Here is a 21,451-nt window from a genome sequence, read left to right as displayed (position 1 = left end):
ACTGTGCTGAATGGTCACTTTGCTCTAAACCCTTTTAAAGAACCTGCTGGATGATGTCGAAGAGTTTCATGAGCGTGCCCAAGAGGCTATGATGGATGAGGTCCCAGACTCATCCAAGTTGCAGACGCTGATAGACATGGGCTCTGGACTCTATGTGGAACTTCCAGAATTACCTCGCCTGAAGCAAGAGCTTCAACAGGCACGTTGGCTGGATGAAGTGCGGGTGACTCTTTCAGATCCTCAGAGAGTCACCTTGGATTTGATGAAGAAACTGATAGACTCAGGGGTGGGCCTAGCACCACACCACGCAGTGGAGAAAGCCATGGCTGAATTGCAGGAGGTGCTTACAGTTTCAGAGAGGTGGGAGGAAAAAGCCAAAGTCTGCCTACAAGCAAGGTGAGGGGTGTTTTGTTCATTGTCTTTATGGGTCCGTCAGGAGTTGAGGGTGTTTCAAAGACTATCTACTAAAATATGGTATACAATTTTCTTGGGATAAAATCATAAAGGGAGGGGAGTCTAATGGGTCGAATTTTTTTATTAATGAAATCAGCATGTCTGAAAAGATTACATTGCTAACTAAGCCTTTCTAAAGATAGTGTTAGGAAAGTCTTTTGAAATCATGTTCATATGTTCTAGCTTCAGACTCTGAGTTAGATTGGGTAGACTATTTGCTTGAGGAGTCCTTATCTGTCTTAAACTTATTGATCCAATTGAGCAAATCATTTTCAGCCTTGACGGTGTAGGTCAGGGGTAGGCAACCTTGGCTCTTTTATGACTTCAACTCCCAGAATTCCTGAGCCAGCATGGCTCAGCATGGAAACCTCTCAGCATGGCTGGCTCAGGAATTCTGGGAGTTGAAGCCCACGAGTCATAAAAGAGCCAAGGTTGCCTACCCCTGGTGTAGGTCTTTACCTCTTATCTGGATTAATGCCATGTGCTGTATGTGGAGCTACCTTTCTAGACTACTCAAGATGAAACCAATCCTAAATGCTCTGCCTTCTTTAGTAGGACTAGCTCTTGTCACCAGCATTTGGATTATATTACACCGGTACTCTGGACACAGCCTGATTCCCAAACCTATTTCCAGATTCTGATCTGGAAAGCCCTGTATTGCTTGGTATCTAGATATACGCAGGACCAGTTTTTCCATCTGGAATCAATTTGCCCAACTCTTACATCTTGGGGAAGTCTGTCAATTGTGATAGTGATATTGTTCTATTCCAACTCTCCCTAAAATTAGAAACATCTGCCCTCACTGTTTTGGCCTCCTGGAGCTTTTGAAAACTGAATTATTCCAGAGAATGCATTACGAGTGCTTAGGCACAGTTGAATTATTTATGAAATTGTTAGCTTTAGATGAATTCTTTTTGATTATGTGCCATGAAGCCATTAAATAAAATAATATCTGAGATTAGCATTATACCTGATGGCCGCTGAGGTGTTCAATGCATGGTATAGTCCTGTTTTATAACTGAGATGTATTTTTGATTTGGACCTGGAAATAAGGATGTGTTCCAGATGTTTTTTTTTTTTGTTCTCTACTCTTAGACCTCGACAAAGTATTGCCGCTCTGGAGAATATTGTGAATGAAGCAAAGAATATTCCAGCTTACCTGCCCAACATTCTGGCATTGAGAGAAGCCCTGCAGCGTGCTCGAGATTGGACAGCCAAAGTGGAGGCTATTCAAGTATGTTTAATTCCACAGAGTTCAGCAAGATTTCGGATACTGCCTTTGCCTTTCATTATAAAGAGTCAGATAGTAACATTGTGATACTGTTGATTCTTGCTACAAAAGGTATCTTGTTTCACATAAAATGAGGATCCTGGTTCAAGATACGTTAATTTTAAAATTTAATTATAGGGACTCATACTGAGTTAATTGCTGAGTCTGAATATTTTTAATAAAAAGCCATTTGCTAATTAGGAGAGTAATAATGCGCAACTGCATTCGTCTCATTTAAGATAAGATAAGATAAGATAACCTTTATTGTCATTTTTTTACTGTGGGCACAATGCACACATCAAAAATGAAATTTAGTTGCCCGCTCTCAAGGTGAAACACATACATGACACCGAAACATACTATGAACGACATTTAATTTAATTTAATTTAAAAATGTATTTTGGACGAAACCCCTTGTTAATTTCACCCTTCATTAAATTAGAAAGTTTTATTCTGCAATAATTTTATTATCTTGCATTCATGTTTATTGGATGTTTTATTGTATTAACCCATTTTTATCATCGGCTATCTTGGTAGTAGCTATCTTGGAAGACCAACATGTGGTTTAAAATAATGCAATGATTAAAGTCACGTTTCAAGTTCTGATAGGTTCCTTTTGCTCTATTACGAGAGCGCATAGATGAGAATGGTTTGTTTTTATCCATGCAGAATGGAAGTAATTATGCGTATCTAGAGCAACTTGAGAATCTGTCTGCAAAAGGCCGCCTCATACCTGTCCGTCTTGATGCACTCCCCCAAGTTGACTCACAGGTAGCATCAGCCCGTGCGTGGAGGGAACGCACCGGCCGAACTTTTCTGAAGAAGAATTCAAGCTACACACTTCTACAGGTTAGTTGGGAAAACATGTACTAGGATCCAGAGCAGCAAGTTCTAATTCTCCAATTGTTGATGATGATTTTTTTTCATGCAAGTGATTGGTGTAGCCTTAAAATGTAAGTTAAGAGTTTTAAAAAAATACAGCAGTTTTGCATAGGACTGAGGGGATAAAGGTAGTCCTCATCTTACGACCATTCTTTTAGCAAGCACTCAAAGTTAATAAAGAATAGAAAAAAAAGTGACTTATGATCAATCCTCGCACTTACAACCGTCGCAGCATCCCCACAGTTACATGATCAAAATTCAGGCAAATTGGCAAACTGGCATGTATTTACAACGGTTGCAGCATCCCAGGGTCATGTGATCACCATGTATGGCCTTCCCAGCCAACTTCCCACAAGCAAAGTTAGACTGTGCATTTGTTTTATTCCACATGATTCACTTAGCTGCAGTTATTTGCTTAACAACTGTGGAAAAAAGAGGCTGTAAGATCAGGCGCAACTCACTTAGTTTCCCTGCTTAGCAGTGGACAATTAAGATTGTAAATTGTATAGAATCTTATTGCTGTGTAAGCAGATTGCCTTTTTGAAAACTTAACTGTTTTTATTGAAACTAAAAGCAGTCTCAATTTGATTAACACACTCTGTAAAAAGTCTTTCTAAAACTAGCGTAGCCCAGGTCCCGTTGAAATTGTGGCCAAGTCTGAGCTCTTAACAAAATGTTTTGTAAAAACATTTGTATGTCTGATCTTTTATTGTTTTCGTTATAGGTTCTTAGCCCTCGAACTGACATTGGTGTATATGGAAGCAGTAAGAACAGACGAAAAAGAGTAAAGGAGCTGATAGAGAAGGAGAAGGAAAAAGATCTTGACATGGAATCCTTGAGTGAATTAGAAGATGGAGTAGAAGAATACAGGGATACTGCAGCTGTGGTGAGGGCCCATATTCTTTTAGCCATTCTTTTTTCCCAGTAGGAAGTTCCTGTGTCTTTTATTTTACTGTGAATCTAAAAGCCTGTTACTTTTAGAACAGGCATTAAATCTTGATTTAATGGACCTCTTGGAGGAAAAGCTTTCTATTAAATACAAATATCCATTAAATCAGAATTGTATTAATGTAATTACTTCATTTATGCAATGATATAAGTGATGCTTCTATATATTTTCTGTTAGTTTATATCAAATTGACGCAGATAACATAAAATAACTCTGGACTTAAACAATTAATATAAATTACATCAATTATGTAGAAGGTTCTGAAGCAAGAGAGTTGGTCCATTATTTGGGGGTGAAATCTGAAGTAAAATTTTGTCTGCTCTTTGGAGGTTAAGAGAATCCAGATTTTACAGGACTAGAACTATTAGAATAGTTATTACTTACAACTAATAGCTATTAGAATGCACATATTGTAATAGAAACTCCATTAGATGTTAGAATGATATTTTTTCACTTTGTTGGGAAGATCAAGCCATTGAAAGATATCAGTGGAATTCAATCTGAGTTTTGTATTGCTAATAATTCCATTGGTAAAATGATAGCATTTTCAAGGTTTACAATCTTAAAAGCTCTCATTTTTTAAAAAAAAATTGGAACCATGTGTGCTTATGCTATAATTATTAGCCTTAATTTTTAGAAGTTAATTTTTTTTGAAATTGTATTCTTATTGATAAGAAACTTCTAAGAATTGCATTTTACATATGCAAATCTTTTGAAGTTTGATTTTTGATTATGTGTCATCAGGTTGTTGTCAACTCTTAGACATTACTAACAACACATCTCTGAGGTTTGCAACTATTATTAAAAGTAAGCATCCTGTATTTTATTTAGTTGTCAACATTTTCATACTTTTACACTTTTAAATTGGATATTAGAGATAACACCTGATTCTTAGAGATAACATTTGGAATTGCCCATAGTTATGATTTATAAGTGACTAATAGAGCTTATTGATATTATAATAAAGCATATTTTTGAACCTTAAAACCTATTTTATGCTTTCTTGAGTTTTCAAAATGTCGTACTTTGCTGAACATCCTGCTAAATCTTTACTCTTGAGCACAGAATGAACATTGCAGTTGTGCAGATCATTTTAGCAAACATGAATTCATTTTGTAATAATTACAGAATCTACTGACCACAAATTGATTTTTCTTTGTAGCTCTAAATTTATAGCTCCCATCATTGAGAAATATCTGTCAACTCAACAAAGCCCACCTATAGAACTCGGCAAAAGAGATTAATATGGGGACATTAAGTTTTATAGCCCAGTAATTTAATTACTAGGCAAAACTCAACTGGAGAGATGATAATACTGATGACACTGAGCTCTATATCTTTTTCAATCAATACCAAGAAGGCGGTGGAAATCCTAAATCTGTTTGGACACAGTGTGCAGTTATATATTATTGTGTTAACTGACCTATATAAGTCAGTTAACACAAAGCCTCAGTTGAAGTCTGGGATTTGGAATTATCACATGTTCTTGCTGGAGTACCACTGTGAACAAACGTGTAATCTGCAAGTGCTTTGGGATCTGGCGCTGTGTCAGTAGTTATAACTGCTGCAGAATATCTTAGCCATCTTACATCTTGCAAGGTACATCTTTTATTTAGGGCTAAATTCTGAAAATGGTTTGGAAGAATCTTCTGGAATTGGCAAAGAGCCTAGAAACGTGGGTGGTTGCTTCAAATAGTTAGTGCAGCTTCATTTTTTTTAAGAAATTACTTTGAAAAGGCTCACATGGTTTGAGGGTCAGTCATAGTCTTATGCATTCTAAAACAGCTCATAGGAAGCACGCGCGGCCCTACTTTACAAAAAACTGATACAATAGATGGGTTGAGCCCATAGGCAAAAATGATGGATACCTCTAACATTCTTTCTAAGAAACCCTCTGGATTTTCATAGCCACCTCTCTCTCTATAAATATTGATATCATGTATACCATATCATACCATATGGCATATCATATAGCATATTATTATATAATAATAATGGAACCCTCCTGCTTTGTAACTTATAACTCTTGCTAACTTTAGATGTTAAGATGCAGAGCTTCCCTGTTAAAGAAGATAGAGCTGTCAGTCAGCAGCCAAACAAACATCCAAAGATAAACCAAAATAAAATGGAAAAGATATATTCCAGCCATATCACAAGATGGCAGCAGTCTGCTACAAATGCTAAAAAAATATTTGAAAAAAACTTTAAAAAAAGAGACAGAGATTAGAAAATACCAGATTCTATAGAAATATTCTAGTTATACAAGTAAAACTTCCCCTAATTTATGTGGAAAATAGAATCAGGGGACTTTACCACCGAACAATAATACAAAGATTAAACCTAATGCAACACATCTAGCAGTTTCCCAAAACAGATCTTTCCTTTTTAAAAATTATTTTTGGATTTCCTGGAAATTCCAGCAATTCTGAGGCTCCTGGGGAGCCGAAAAGAACCTCTATTATTTTCTCTTGCTTCTTTCTCCAGTTTCTCCTCTCCATTGATTCTGGGCACTTTTTTTTGTTTGGAAAGAACAATTCAAGCAGTCTTCTCTGAGGGAATTACTGGGTTATCTCTCTGTGTCAATATGACAAGCAGCATCTTTTTCTCCTGAAGGTATTGATTTTAGGCCTGTACCTGTCTGGCAGGTAGATTGGCAGGCTGTGGTTATCAGCTTGAACCTTGTCATTCACATCAACTGGTATGAAACTGCTAGTACTGTGCAGCCATCTTTGAAAGCCCTCTTATGTTTCTTGTCTCGTGATGGATGAAGTTAGGTTGATGGATATTTGGAACAAGATTTTTTTTTCTGCAGCAGAATTCTGTTTATGACCTTTTTCCACATAGAAGCCAGATTAGAGCTTCATAAGTAAGTTTCAGATGGTAATAAAGATGATACAGGTATTCCTCGACTTACGACCGCAATTGAGCCCCAAATTTACGTTGCTAAGTGAGGAATTTGTTAAGTGAGTTTTGCTCCATTTTACGACTTTTCTTGCCACATTTGTTAAGTGAGTCAGTTAGTAACACACTTGTTAAGTGAATCTGGCTTCCCCATTGACTTTGCTTGTTGAGAAGGTCCAAAAAGGTGATCACATGATCCCAACACACTGAACCAATTGTCAAGCATCCAAATGTAAGTCATGTGACCACGGGGATGCTGTAAGTGTGAAAAATGGTCATAAGTCACCTTTTTCAGTTCCGTTGTAACTTTGAACAGTCAGTAAATGAACTCTTGTAAGTCGAGGACTACCTGTATTCTATTGAAAATGTTAATGATTTTAGATTTCCACATATAATTATTTTTCACAAGTCTTTTTTTATTTGATTCAGGTATATTAGATTTTTTAAAATGTTGCAGCTTGGAACAAGTATTCTGTTTGTTCATGGCTGGCTCAGGAATTCTGGCACTTGAAGTCCACAAGTCATAAAAGAGCCAAGGTTGCCTACCCCTGTAGCACAGTGTGTTAAAAAAAAACGTTGGACCAGTCTAGGAATGTGAGTTTTGCCAATGAAATGCATTGAATGGTTCTCTACTATTCTCCCCTTTGAAAAGGTGGCTGTCTTCAAAGACCGGGAGCAGAAAGAGGTTGAAGCCATGCACGCCCTCAGGGAAGCCAACCTGGCCAAGATGACGATGGTGGATCGCATTGAAGAGATCAAGTTCTGCATCTGCCGCAAGACGGCCAGTGGATTCATGCTACAGTGTGAACTCTGCAAAGACTGGTTTCATAGCACTTGCGTGACCCTTCCCAAAACGAGCTCCCAAAAGAAGGGCTCCAGCTGGCCTGCCAAAGAAGTCAAGTTCTTGTGCCCACTTTGCATGCGATCTCGAAGGCCTCGCCTTGAGACAATTTTATCTCTACTAGTGTCCTTGCAAAAACTCCCAGTACGGTTGCCAGAGGGGGAAGCGTTGCAGTGCCTGACAGAGCGAGCTATGAGCTGGCAAGATCGGGCACGGCAAGCCCTGGCCACCGATGAACTATCTTCTGCATTGGCCAAACTTTCTGTGTTGAGCCAGCGTATGGTAGAACAGGCAGCCCGTGAGAAAACGGAGAAGATAATCAGCGCGGAACTCCAGAAGGCAGCTGCCAATCCTGATTTACAGGTATTAGTTTATTTTTGGGGGTGCGTTCTCTCTTCTCTTCCTGTGGATAAAGACCTTATTGCTTGAGCTTTGTCACCTAGTTTGATCTGAATGCTCTCCTTCTGGAACCCAAAAGTTGATGCTTTTGTATAGACTTCTTAAACCAGTCCAAATGATAAAAACACAGTTGTTTTTTAGAACCTAACCGAATACACATTCACTAGCAGGGGCTTTACACTTTACAAAGACTAAGAACAAATAATTATATTCCAATGCAGGAAATTCCAAAATCTTACAAACAGCCCAGCTTTTAAAATTTGAATACAGTAGATTTTTATCCCTCAGGAATTGTACTTCTAATAAAAAGTTAATGTGACATTGTTTTTTTATTGGCTATTCTTTTTTCCTACTATAACTATTATCTCTTTGGGATTTGCATCTCTATACGCTTAATACTGAATTCATTTTTATTCCAGTGATCTGTGACCCTTCAGGTACTGAATGCATTAGCATTCCTAGCATTCTTTGCCATTGATTTCCTTGACTAGAGGTGTTAAGATATGCAGTCCAACAATGTTGCCTATTTATTATGTATGCCTTCCTTTGCTATGTACAGTAGTGGCCAAAATTGTGGAAACCTTTTGGGAAAAGTGTGTTTTTGAGGTTTGATGGCTAATAACACCACTTTTTTGGGGAATAGTACCATCAAATTATATATCAATGGAAAGATAATTTAATCAAGAATATAATGCAACAAAGGTTGTTCAATTATCTGTACTGTATTCTATTAAAAAATATAGCTAAATAACCAGAAAAAGGAAGCACAACTTGCTTAGGTTGATATCAGGTAGTTTTCCTTCATCTGATTGTAGCAAATGAGCATTGAGTGTTTAGAGAGCCAATCAGGTGTCATCTTGTTTTGGCAATGAGCCAATCAGATCACAGTAGGATTCAGTTATTGATTCATGTATTGAAGCTGAGAGAGGACATTTGTCAGTGTGTTATGTGATCTCTATCAAGTTGGTTGGGTTTTTTTCTTTCATTTAGTGAGCTTGTAAAACGTAATAAAATTAAAGTAATGGTGCAAAGAGTTGACTGGTTGCCCAGAAAGCGATGTAAAATAGTATTATTAAGTGAACAAGGCTACAGTTATAAAGAAATTAGAAGAAAAATTGGTGGAAATTTAACCAAAGGTGGCATTTCTATTGTACACTTTTCCCCAAAAGGTTTCCACAATTTTGGCCACTACTGTATTGCAAAGATAGGGGGAATGCCTTTTATTTGGAAATTTCTGCTCACTTCCCATCAAGAATTACATAAAAAGATATTTTTAAAAGGTTTAATTGTTTTTTCTTTGTTTAAGCAATGCAGTTAGCATCTTATAAATATAAATATATCAATCCCAAATGATTATTAGTAATTCTCACTGATAAGTGTTTTCGTTTGATGTCTTCAGTGACTACAAAATTCTAATATTTTCAGATACTGTATCAATTACCAAGTTCCACATATATTTCAGACAATGGTTATAAAAGTGAAGAAGCAATTATGGTGTTCTCAGCATCTGTGAACAAAGGAGAATATTTATAGTTGTGTCTTGGAAGCTTAGAAATGAAATTTCAATTCTTATTGTTAGAAATACAATTTTAAAGCAAATATTAGTTTCCTGTAATCTGATTTGCAACTGCTAATCAACTCAAGTAACTTTTGTTACCTTGTATAAGTTTCACTGGATGCTTTTTTAATTCAGAAAGTGTATTTCTTCACATAGGGTCATTTGACTAGTTTTCAGCAATCTGGGTTTAATCGGGCTACAAGTAGTGTATCTTCATCTCCTCGACAGACTATGGATTATGATGATGAGGAGACAGATTCAGATGAAGACATAAGGGAAGCATATGGCTATGACATAAAGGTTAGTCTTGCAATAACATTTCTGAGTTCACAATTGTGAATAATTGTTTTATTCCTTCAGTGAGACTTCACCAGTAACAAAGTTTGCAACCATAACTGTAAAGTTGTTTGATACAAAGAGATGATCAGAAGCCTCTTGGGAAATTTTTATTTTTTATTTTTTTAAAAAAAGTTAGTGCAGAGTTTACATTTTTAGAAAAGCAAAAAGCATTATCCTCTTTTTCATTCTGCTGTAACTACTGTAGCTAACCATATATTACTGTAGTAACTGAAAGAAAGCCACTGGCTTAACCCATGTTTAATGTAATTCTGTTAACAAACCTGTGGTGGGTTGTCTTAAAATGATTAGATCCCGCTCCGTAATCTCATGTTTCTGCTGTACTTTAGGACAATGCCAGTGTAAAGTCTTCTAGCAGTCTGGAGCCTAACCTCTTCTGTGATGAAGAAATTCCAATCAAATCTGAAGAAGTAGTAACACACATGTGGACGGCTCCCTCTTTCTGTGCTGAACATGCATATTCATCAGCTTCAAAAAGCTGTTCTCAAGGTAATTCTTTTTTTTTCCTACATAGTATTATACGTCCAGTGCCACTTATTTGTTATTGCAATTTATAAGCTCCTCAATTCACCCAAAATTCTCTAAGCAGCTTATAAATTAAATTAATAAATGAAGCGCTCTGGGGCTAAAAATTAGTGGTGAGGCCAAGTTAAAAACTAGATTTGATTAACTTCATTGGCAGGCAGGCAGGCAGGCAGGCAGGCAGACAGGCAGGCAGGCAGACAGACAGACAGACAGACAGGCAGAGAGATAGGATACTCCAGACATACGCTTTGTAGTGTGTTTTGAATGCCATATGAGCACAGTACTTTCTATTATTAAGTACTACAGTCATGTATTTTCCCAGGCTTCTGCATAAACCTGAAAAAAATGTAGCTATCTTAATGAATTAAAATGATTCTTAAAGCAGTGGTAACTTTTTTTTTAAACTCACATAAAAATCTGAAAAACAGTGTGGCTATTAATGAATAATAGACAGGTGATTGCCCAAGCTTCTTCTAAATCATTTTCAAAACATGACCAGAACTAGTGTTTAATCATGTTCTGTTTCTGAAACTATAACTGCAACTTTTGAAGATTTCAGAAATTGTATGTATCTCTGGGGTCTTAGGTTGTGTACTCCAAATAAGTGCTTAGTGGCACCTGGGTAACAACTAGAGATTCTGAGTTCCTTTAGAGTCTTAAACCATCCAAATGATTTCATGTCATTTTGCATGTCTATAATAAATGACAATGAGGCCATCAACTACTAGGAAACTGGGTACTTGAATTTTTAAGAAATCAAAACTTTAGTCCTTGTTACCTTTCATATTATGTTATGTTTTCTGTCCTTTAGCCTTAAACATCATTTTTTTTCCTTTTGTGCTTCTTTTTGAAAGGTTCCAATACCCCAAGAAAGCAACCCCGCAAAAGCCCTTTAGTTCCTCGCAGTTTAGAACCTCCTGTGCTTGAACTGTCTTCTGGAGCCAAATCACAGCTAGAAGATCTAATGATGATAGGAGATCTCTTAGAAGTATCTCTTGATGAAACGCAACACATCTGGCGAATTTTGCAGGCCACCCACCCGCCCTCTGAAGATAGATTTCTTCATATCATGGAGGTAACTATAGGCATTTTCTGTCGTAAAATAGCAAAGTCATATGTAAAATTAACTTTGGCAAAATGGTATTGCAGAGAGCAGGTGATTCCCACTGCTGCTATTTCATCTCTTGATTGGATTGCCTCCTTCTAATTTACTCTTTGGGATTTGCTTCCTTACCAAAGTCTTCCTTGAAGTCCCTATAACAGTAGTGGCGAACCTTTCGCTGGGCACGCATGCCATCGCCCCAGCCCCACCTCCCCCCGCAGCCCCCTCCTCACCAGCAGCCATTCCGGAGGAGAGTCACCCCCGGGTGTGGCCCGCGCGGAGCAGCGCAGCCAAGCACATGGCAGCTGGGCAGGAGATGATGCTGCAGGGCGCAGGCAAAGGGCGTGGCCACCATGGTGCTGCAGGGCCGCCTGGGCGATATGCAGCGGGCCGCAGATGGCCCTGAGGGCAGGCGGAGTGAGGGCGGAGCAGGGCGGGGGCGGGGAGGCAGAGAGTGGGCGGGGCGGGTTTTGGGCACTCGGTCTCTAAAAGGTTCGCCATCACTGCCCTATAAGCTCATTACATTTGTCCTTCCACTCTTATTTACTCCCTTTTCTATTTCTCACTAAATCCATACAGTGGAATATTGTCTATCACATGTTTCTTGTTGAAAAGTCATGAGCATCCTGGCGTGAGCATCTCATAATTGGATGCAAAAATATCCTGTCTCTATTTTAAGTACCAGGAATGTTGGGACACTCCCATTCACATGCAGCAAAATGCTTGTTGATTGCCATTAGCAGAGGGAACCCAGCAATCTAAGGCTCTGTTATTGTAAGGTGTATGCATATGTCCATGTCCATGAACATATATATCCCACCTTTATTATTTTAACAAATAACTCAAGGCTGAAAAAATATCTAAAATATCTTCCTCCTCCTACTTTTCCCACAACAACAATCCTGTGTGGTGGGTTGGGCTGAGAGAGAGTGACTGGCCCAAGTCACTCAGCTGGTTTTCATGGAAAGGGCAAGACTTGAACTTGTGGTCTCCCACTTCTTAGATATTGAAAGTAAAATGGTCATATCCAGCCTCCCGAAAAGAATTCATTTGTTGAGGCTGAGGAAGAAAAAAAGTCTAGAGTCCTTTCCACTCTAATCCTAACGATTGACCTTTCTTAGGAAAGCAGATTACCAGCTCTGGGTATGTGTATATTATCTTACAAATTGTTTAACATCCACTTGGTTCCAAAACAAAGTGTCCCACTTTATGAAGTAAACTGGCATTGTGATTAATATTTACTTTGCCTCTTCTCTCCTGTTAATGAGCTTATTCACTCAGTGAGAGTGCTGTGTGCTTATGCGAAACTAGCTTCTTCATTTTGCTTTTATGACATGCCAGGGAATAATCTGGCAATTACCAACCTCCTCCTTTTGTTTCTTGAAGGATGAGAGCATGGATGAGAAGCCATTAAAAATCCGAGGAAGAGATGCTTCAGAGAGGAAAAGAAAGCGCAAACTAGAGAAAGCAGAGCAGTTCTTTGGTGACCTGAAGCAGAAGTCTAAAGAGCTGAAGAAGTTGGAGAAACCAAAGAAAAAGAAGCTGAAACTGACAATGGACAAGACAAAGGAGCTGAACAAACTGGCCAAAAAGCTGGCTAAAGAAGAAGAACGAAAGAAGAAGCGTGAGAAAGTGGCTGCAACAAAGGTAGAGCTGATGAAAGAGTGCACTGAAAAAAAGAGGGAGAAGAAAGTTTTGGACATCCCCTCCAAGTATGACTGGTCAGGAGCAGAAGAGTCAGATGATGAAAATGCCGTGTGTGCTGCACAAAACTGCCAGAGGCCCTGCAAGGACAAGGTGGGTCACCACGGTTGGTGTTTTGAAAGATCATTGCTAGATCATTGCCTCAGACTCCAGGGCTCTTATCTTTGAAAGTTTTAGCCATACTTTAATTTAAAAAGCAGAAACCATAACATATTTGTTCTTCGATAAGGGATTTTTTTATGATTTATTCATTTATCCATCAAATTTACACGGGCACCCATCTCACCAAAAGTGACTCTGGGCAGCATGCAACAATTAATTAAAATAAAGATATATAGAAACAGTCATTAAAGATTAAATATAAAAATAGTCATTAATTTTTTTAAAAAAACGACCACACTGCCCAGGAGAGAGTGAATGTCAGCTATAGTGATGGAACCATTGTAAGATATGACTGTTCTTCTGGAAACCCCAGGCCTAACTACAAAGCCAGGCCTTGAGGGACTTCTTGAACCTTAACAGGAATGAAGCTAACTTGGTGTTGGGGATGTTCCATATGGTAGTAGCCACAACAGAGAAAGCCTGCCTCCTGGAACCTGCTAAGCATAGGTTTCTACTGGCAGAACCCAAAGTGCACCTTCTCTGCCAGACCTGATGGAAGGGAGTGACAGTCATTCCGATAACCCAGTCCCAAGCCATGAAAGACTTTAAAGATTAAAACCAGCACCTTGAAATTGGGCCCAGAAACAAATTTGGCAACCAGTACAGACTAGAAACACACATAAATATTCACTCTGCTGCATTCTGCACCAGCTGATGCTGGTATATATATTATTTCAGTATGACAGTTTATAGTATTAAAAATTCGACTCTTGGGAATATTCATAATTAAAAAAGGTCGAACACCAAGAGTAAAAAGTACAAGAGTATTAAAATTTATTGGGCCAAGCTTTCGCCGGAAACGTCCGGCATCATCAGGGCCATGATACAGCAATATGGGAGGAGTCTTATATAGCATTGGAGTCTGCAGTCTGCATCCNGGGCAAAACATCTAGCCTCGTGTGCAATACTCCTCTGGAGTGTCTGCCCAAGTTGTTGCAGGATCCAGTCCTTTCTGACCCAGAGGAAAGGGTGCTCCCACAGTTCTCGTCCATTTGGTCACTGAATCCACCTTTGTTTGTCCGTGAGCCGTGAGCCATGTTGGCTTGTAGGTAGGTTCCTGGTGAGTTGTTGCAGAATGTATATTTCAGTATGTATATTTGATGAGACTTTGCTAAAAAGCAGGTTCAGTCATGTCCACTGGATTTTACTCATCAGCAGACTTATTAGTAAAGAAATTGTGAATTTGCACATTGTTCTTCCATTTATAAGTTTTTCCCATTGCCTCATCTGCTTCCCTGTAGAAATTGTAGAAACCTGCTGATATCCAGAATTCTGTATTACAATACTGTTCCTTCGTGCTAAAGTCCCTAGAATGGCTATCTTTATGAAAGAAAATTAATCTTCCAGAGGTTCTTGCACAAAAACTTTAAGTCATGTGTTTGCAGGTTGAAGGAAGCCACATGCCCTGTTCTGTTCTTCCTGGTAGTAAACCTGCATAGGTTTTTTTTGAAATGATCAGATTCAATTATAGCAAATTTCATTATTTTCCCCTTTGGAGACATTTTGCAGGTCTGCTTGCGATGGCTATGGATTCTAGTCAGAAACAGTCTGCTTGGAGCAGTATTCTCAGGAGTTTTGTGATTTTGTTTAGGGAACTTCCCACAAATCAATTTTAGGTTTGTGTGTGTGTGTGTGTGTGTGTGTGTGTGTGTGTGTGTGTATGCTGCCAGGATTTATTTCTATTTCAGCAATGCCTTAAAAGATCAGCTAATGCATATGTGCAATAGTGTGGGAAATGTAAATCCTGCATAAGGACTGAAGCTGCTGCAAAAATTTCCATATGCTGCAAAAGACAGAACTTTGCTGCAGGGCTTAACTGCAGAAAAGTAACAAGCACTTTCTGAAGAAACTAAATCATTTTGTTGTATGAACTAATCACATGCACAGTAGATTAATATATACAACGCACTGGTTATTTCATTTTGTATAAACTTTGTAAATACTTGTAGAAATTAATTTAAAATATACTACTAATTAATGCATTTTTATTAAATGCTCGTCCAATTCAAAACTGCCAAATGCCAAGAGACTGGTAGATTTTTACAAATCACAGGAAAACCATTTCATGGCAGAAGACAGTTAGGTATACTTGTGTCCTAACTATATTATTATTATTATACTTGAGGTATCATATTGGTTAATTTGTTTAGATCTCATGCCTTTAATAGTAGCCCTAAGGAAGCATAATAACCCATTACAATGACTCATAATAATAATAACTTATTATAATGACTCATTTCAGGAAATGACCTGTAATGATAAATTTAAAACAATCATTGGAGTTACTGCTTTAGTACTCCAGCTTCAAGGTTTAATTTAATGTAATGTATTAAATTTGTAAGAACATCCAATTCAAAATGACTCTGGGCAGTGTACAATACTAAATGCAGATATGATTAGCTATGCAGAAAGTTTAGCATATCCTGGCAACCAGGGTAGCCAAGAAGCAGATGTGTTACACGGGCATCGAGAAGCATCTGGGCTGCCACATTCTGGACTATCTGTAGCTTCCAAGTGGTCTTAAAGGGTGACTTCATATGCAATGTGTTATGGTAATCCACACACAAAGTGACCAGAGCATGAGTAACTGTCCCGAGGCTCTTCTGATTCAGAAATTAGTGTACCTGCCCCACGAGATAGATCTGCATAAAGCAGGAAATGGGGTCCAGGAAGACTTCTAAATTGCATGCCAGTTTTGAGTGAGCTAAACGCTCATTGATTAAGACTAAAGATGTGGAATCCTTGGATCCAGGAGGGGATACATACCCCATAGCCTTGCCAGGGTTGAGTCTGAATCTGTTGCTCTCGCCCAGATTATGAAGATATAAATAACTCCCTAATTTTGAATGAGAAGGAAAAGCTATAGGTGCTTTAAGAAGTAAGCTGTTTAACAATATCTCTTGATAGCTGCAACAAGCAATGCCCCAAATTTAAGCTGAAATGAGCCCAAGAAGTTGCCCACTCTAAAGTTCTTTATTGAAGGAGTTGTTTTAACTGACTTGGTAGTCATCAAAGGACTGTTAATCATGACCACCTTGGCCGTACTTGACTTTTAGTTGCATTTTCCCCTTCATATCTTGTCTCTAAACATAACTCTACATCATATGTATTGAATAAAAAGCACAGCTGTCTCATCTGCACATGTATATAATATCAAGTACCAATTTGTATGCATATCAGTGATATTTAGTGATATATTTCGCTCTAATTTCTTTTAGTAGCAAGAGTGCAATCTGCCCTGTAAAGTTTTGTCTAATGGAAAGGCACAACTGACCTAATTTGCAAGCCTTTTGAGCTTTCACCTGTCATAATGAACAAAATATCTAAAGTAATTTTATGAATGCTAACTCTGCAGTTATCTTATAAAGCTTGTGTGTATGTATGCACACACACACACACACACACACACACACACACACATCTACCCATCCATCAAATTTGTAAGATTATAAAACACCATAGCAACTCTGGGTGGTGTACAATATTACAAATGAGTTAAAAAGAAGTATTATCTTGATAACATTTAAAGGTGCAGAGAAAGACAAGAGAGAAATTAATGGAGAAGACTATAGATAATAATTATGACGACTGTTTTCTCTAGTATTAGAAGGAAAGTGAGCAAGAAAACATTCACATTATAGCTGAAATCTGTAATCTTGTGGGCCAAAGTAGGAGCAGGATGCTAGGTTACATTCACCTTTGAGATGATCCAGAAGAGATGTCACAGGTAATCCTCAATTTATGACCTCAGTTGGAACCAGAATTTCCATTGGCAAGCAAGGTAGTGGTTAAGTGAATTTTGTCCAATTTTATGACCCCCCCTTTTTTTGGCCACACTTGTAAGCAACTCACTGCAGTGAAGTGAATCATACCCACATAAGCGAATCTGATTTCCCCTATTGATTCTGCTTGTCAGAAGCCAGGTAGGAAGATTGCAAATGGTGATCACATGATCTCTGGATGCTGCAATGGTCATAAGTGTGCAGAACTGGTCATAAATCAAAAAATGCCATTGCAACTTTGAACAGTTGCTAAATGAATGGTTGTAAGTCGAGGACTTTCTGTTTACTTCCTGGCTAATTGTTCCAATCTGCAGAATAAGCTTATAGACATATGTATGCAATACAAAGACATCACGCAAAAGAGTCACAATCTTGGTCTTTATTATGTTAGTTACAAACAAGTTAATAGAAAAGATACTGTAGCTTCCAGTGTGTTTCTTGAAAATACACTCACTGGATTATGTTTTTCAGATAACAGTGACAGCAGATAGAAATACAGATAAAATAGTATCTATTAATTAGTTTTGAAAACACTTGTCTCTTTACTCTTACTCCTGTGGTATTCACAAACCAGAATGTGTGCCAATATTTAAGATAAAATAGTTAATTGGGTACAACTGCCTGAAGGCAGCCTATTGTTTTTCACACTAATCAGGCCATTGACAAGTAAAAATTAGTATATTCCAAGAGATGTAAAATCTTTTATGACAGATCTGTAACAGCTCATTAACCCAGTTAAGTAAATATAGAGATGGTTCTCTTTTCAAGATATCTGCCCACAATAAATGTATTTGTAATAGGTTATCTTGATTTCAGATTTGGACAAAATGATGATATATAATGATGATGATTTTATCCATTCAGTTGTGTCCAACTCTTGGCAATTCTACAAGCCACGTCTCTCCATGTCTTCCGATCTTGCACTACCTTTTTGAGTTGTTCTATGCTCTGGCTGGTGTCGGCTTCGATGGTGTTCAGTCACTATGTTCTTTGGCCTGGTTTCCTTTTACTGCTAACTCTTCCAAGCATAATTGCTTTTTCCAGTGAATTCCCCTGAATGACATGGCCAAAATAAGTGGGACACAGTTTTGTGATTTTGCCTTCCAGTGACATGTCTGGTGTGATGCACTCCAGTACTTGCTTGTTAGTCACCTTTGCTGCCCAACGGATATGCAGGAGCCTTCTCCAGCACCACAGCTCAAATGAGTTTGGACAAAATACGATATTAAAAGCTTCTCTCCCCCTTCCATCGCCCTTTCTAGTCAGTCTTGAGGAACTATATGGACGAACACATTAATGGAGTTAATTATTGGGACAGACCTAGGATTATCATGGAGACGCAGAAGTTGATCACCCTGAAAGTCTTGCCTTGATGTAGATGTTGGGACCACCCATTTGGGGGGGGGTGTGTGGAGGGTACCCATTACCAGGGAAATGTATTCACTGGGTGAACCTAGCATCAGATTATTTACTGTAGAGATGTAGTGCTGTAAAAATAACTGCCACTTTTCTCTCTCACTGCAGTTTGAATCGCTGAACAAAATTAAAGCTTTTCCTAGCCAAGTCATAAAATGTAAGCAAGACTGCTGTGTTAACCAGAATGAAATACAGATTTAAATTCCTGTCCCTCAGAATGCTCTGCATTGGCAGGATGTGAATACAGGATAGCATCTTTTTTTTTTTAAAGCTGCTACTGCAAGTGAACTACTTAGAGACAAGATAAAGTAAAGAAAATGGGATTGGATGTCAGTGTTGGACTATTTCCCTCACTGCTACCATTTTAACACTTCCACCTACTTGAATTTCCTTCTTTGTCCCAGTTCTGCCAGCGTATAGTGCCCATTAATCTTCTACTATCTTTTTGCAAATAAAAACTAAAACAAAAACAAACCAGGAATCCCTTGAGTACTGACTTATAAGTACTTCTGAAAATCAAAAACTGAGATTAAAGCAGCAAAAGGAAAAAAAGACTGTTTTCAGCATGGATGAGAATTTTACAGTTAGGCCTACAACCACTGTGGGTTAATGATGAAGCTTCTTGGATGGGAAGTAAAACATCTTCAGAGAAAAACAAGGAAATCCAGTTGCCTCTTTTTCCCAAAGCACCTTTGGGACAACCATGACCTGGATGACTGAGAATCTCTGTAGACAGTTATCTAATACTTTTTTTTGTTACATGCTCATTCTTGGATACGATCCACTCAACCTCTAACCGTGGTGTTTGCTAAATGATGAACCATGCAGTTTAACTAACATGCCTATATTGTGTCTTACAGGTAGACTGGGTGCAGTGCGATGGTGGCTGCGATGAATGGTTTCACCAAGTTTGTGTTGGTGTGTCACCAGAAATGGCAGAAAGTGAAGATTATATCTGTATTAACTGTGCAAAAAAACAGAAGCAAGGAGTAGGTAGTCCAACACCACCTCATTTCCTGCTGACCTACAAGCTACCCATGGAAGACCTCAAGAAGACAAGTTAGCAGCTACTCGGTCTTGATGGGACTTGAGGGAAATGGAACACTGAGAAGGTGTGAAGCTCATACGGCCGCTTGGAAAGCTGCACTTCTGGCAGACCTACAGCCCTATAGCGGAGCTGGCCATACGTAGCTGGCTTCCATTACATGAAGCGGATGTCACGGGCCATGGGGTACTGGCCCAGCTATGCAGATGTCATCTTGTTCGAAGGCCCAGTCAGTATTTTTACTCCCATGTTTCCTGCAGAAGGCTGAGTGTAGCTGCTGCCTTCAGACTAAGCAGATGTGAGGGCCATGGATTTTTTTTATTTTGCCTCAACAGTTTAAATTGAGAGCACTCTGGAGAATCAATGAGCCCTCTGAGTTGCCCCATAATGGCATGTTGGTTGAGAGGAGATGGTTTTCCTTCAGCCCGTTCAGGTCACTGAGGCAATGTTGCTGAACCTGCTTTAAACACCACACCAGGAGGATAGGAAACTCCTTTCTCTTCTGTTCCTTGAAGCAGAAGAACTGTGGCTCTCAAAAACATTTGGCTTTGTATTTACCCCAAAGAAATTAGGATGACAGTCCTTCTTGGGGGAAAGCTCACATATAAATGAATTCAGAGCTAAGGCATGTTACCTTGGCAAAGCACTCCTTCCTGCTTTGGTAGCTATTTTTCTCTGTCTTAAGCTTTACCAACACCCTGTCACTAAATTGTTTAAAGCAAGGTGCAGCTGGTTATGGGTATCATGAGTGCATGAGTTTTTCTAACGGGTTGCAAGCAGCCCCGCTTTTTCTTGATTCTGCACTGATATGTCTTCTGTGAAAATCTAAGTCACAGTATCCTCAGCATCGTCAAGTTAGTCTTGCAGTCCATAAGATGCGGTTTGCTTCCTCGCCTTTAGTTGTTGATGAATTTAAAGGCCTTCACTTGGCCACAGATCCACTTTAACTTCCCTGCCCCTCTGTTTTCTGGAAGATAGGTGGCTGAGGAAGGGAGGGGGAGTATACCCAAATAACAATTGTTTTAGTAAACCCATTTTTTTAAGGACTGGTTTTTACTTTTTTCTATGTCTTGGACTACTGACTTGTTCTACAAAATAAATAGATTATTTTTCTTTGTTTTTATACTTACCACGGTTACCAGCAGCACAGAAAGAAAGAAAGAGGCTCACTAAACAAAAAACCTGCCTGCAGGCTTGGGTTTTTTTACTTCATTCCTTCCTTGTAGTACAAGGAACTTAGCAGTTACTCCCCACATCCTTGTTCCCCCTGCTACCTGTGTTTTAAATAGGTAAAAAAAAAAAAGAAAAGAAAATCATGTGCTACTTTCCTATTGGGGTATGTTTGGTTAGCAAGGCATCTTCGTCCTTGCTGTGTTCCAGTTTATGCTGGGTTTTCTGTAAGTAAATGGCTGAAAAAAGCCATAGTGGTGTCTCCCCCCACCCCCATTTATCTATTGTGTTTCCATTCTTCTACAGCTCTAGATGTGTTGTAACTATAGCGTCCAGTCTTCTTAGCTGCAAGGGTTGGGATTTTCTAAAACATAAAAACTGTAGTGTTCTGCCTTGCCTGTTTTTGTGTCCCTTCTGTTATATCTGGAATTTACAGAGTTCACTGGTAAACATCACTGTCACGAGGCACCGCATAGACTTCAGCATCTGTATGATTCAGATAATATAATCAAAATGCGGTATCAGAGAAGGATTTTCAAGCTGGGAGTTGCACTTACGGCCTATAGTTGCAAGGCTCATGGTTTTTCCTGGGTGCCTTCATTTGATCTTGAGACTGCTGTAAAAAGGAAAATTGCTGACACATGTCTTATATATTTTGATCACATGCTAAAGGGGCAAGTTACTTGTGCTTCTGTTTTAAAATTAAATTGAAAAATAGCTCACCTGTTCAGCAGCTCAGTGGTTATAGCTGACATTTTGAGAAAAGATAGGGGATTTTCAAGGTTCCTTGTTCTTCTGCATTAATGCTGGTAGTCTTTTTTTTAATGCAAATTGAGCTTCAATTCACATGTTCCTGGCAGTGGCTGTAAGGTAAGAAAACACAATGGTTTACAAGGAACAAAGAAAAAGAATACCAATTTTCAGTACCACAACAC

At 38.6% G+C, this 21,451-nt stretch overlaps 1 protein-coding gene across 1 annotated transcript in view; it reads left to right on the top strand.

Annotated features, from left to right (window-relative positions):
* The window catches only part of KDM5A (lysine demethylase 5A), a 50,369-nt gene extending 29,461 nt beyond the window's left edge, over nt 1-20,908 (top strand). The window contains exons 19-28 of the mRNA XM_015814171.2: nt 41-396; nt 1,549-1,687; nt 2,393-2,572; nt 3,330-3,491; nt 7,108-7,659; nt 9,410-9,553; nt 9,940-10,099; nt 10,990-11,210; nt 12,624-13,034; nt 19,162-20,908. Of these exons, the coding sequence (XP_015669657.2) occupies nt 41-396; nt 1,549-1,687; nt 2,393-2,572; nt 3,330-3,491; nt 7,108-7,659; nt 9,410-9,553; nt 9,940-10,099; nt 10,990-11,210; nt 12,624-13,034; nt 19,162-19,365 (2,529 nt within the window). The 3' untranslated portion in view covers nt 19,366-20,908. The remainder of the gene's footprint in view (nt 1-40; nt 397-1,548; nt 1,688-2,392; nt 2,573-3,329; nt 3,492-7,107; nt 7,660-9,409; nt 9,554-9,939; nt 10,100-10,989; nt 11,211-12,623; nt 13,035-19,161) is intronic.
* Nucleotides 20,909-21,451: the final 543 nt, after the last annotated feature.

This window comes from Protobothrops mucrosquamatus, unplaced genomic scaffold, assembly GCF_001527695.2.
Source record: "Protobothrops mucrosquamatus isolate PMUCROS unplaced genomic scaffold, P.Mucros_1.0 scaffold226, whole genome shotgun sequence".
In the NCBI taxonomy this organism is placed as follows: Eukaryota; Metazoa; Chordata; class Lepidosauria; order Squamata; family Viperidae; genus Protobothrops; species Protobothrops mucrosquamatus.
The sequence above is the reverse complement of the archived record's forward strand: the minus strand, read 5'-3'. Positions and strand labels throughout refer to the sequence as shown.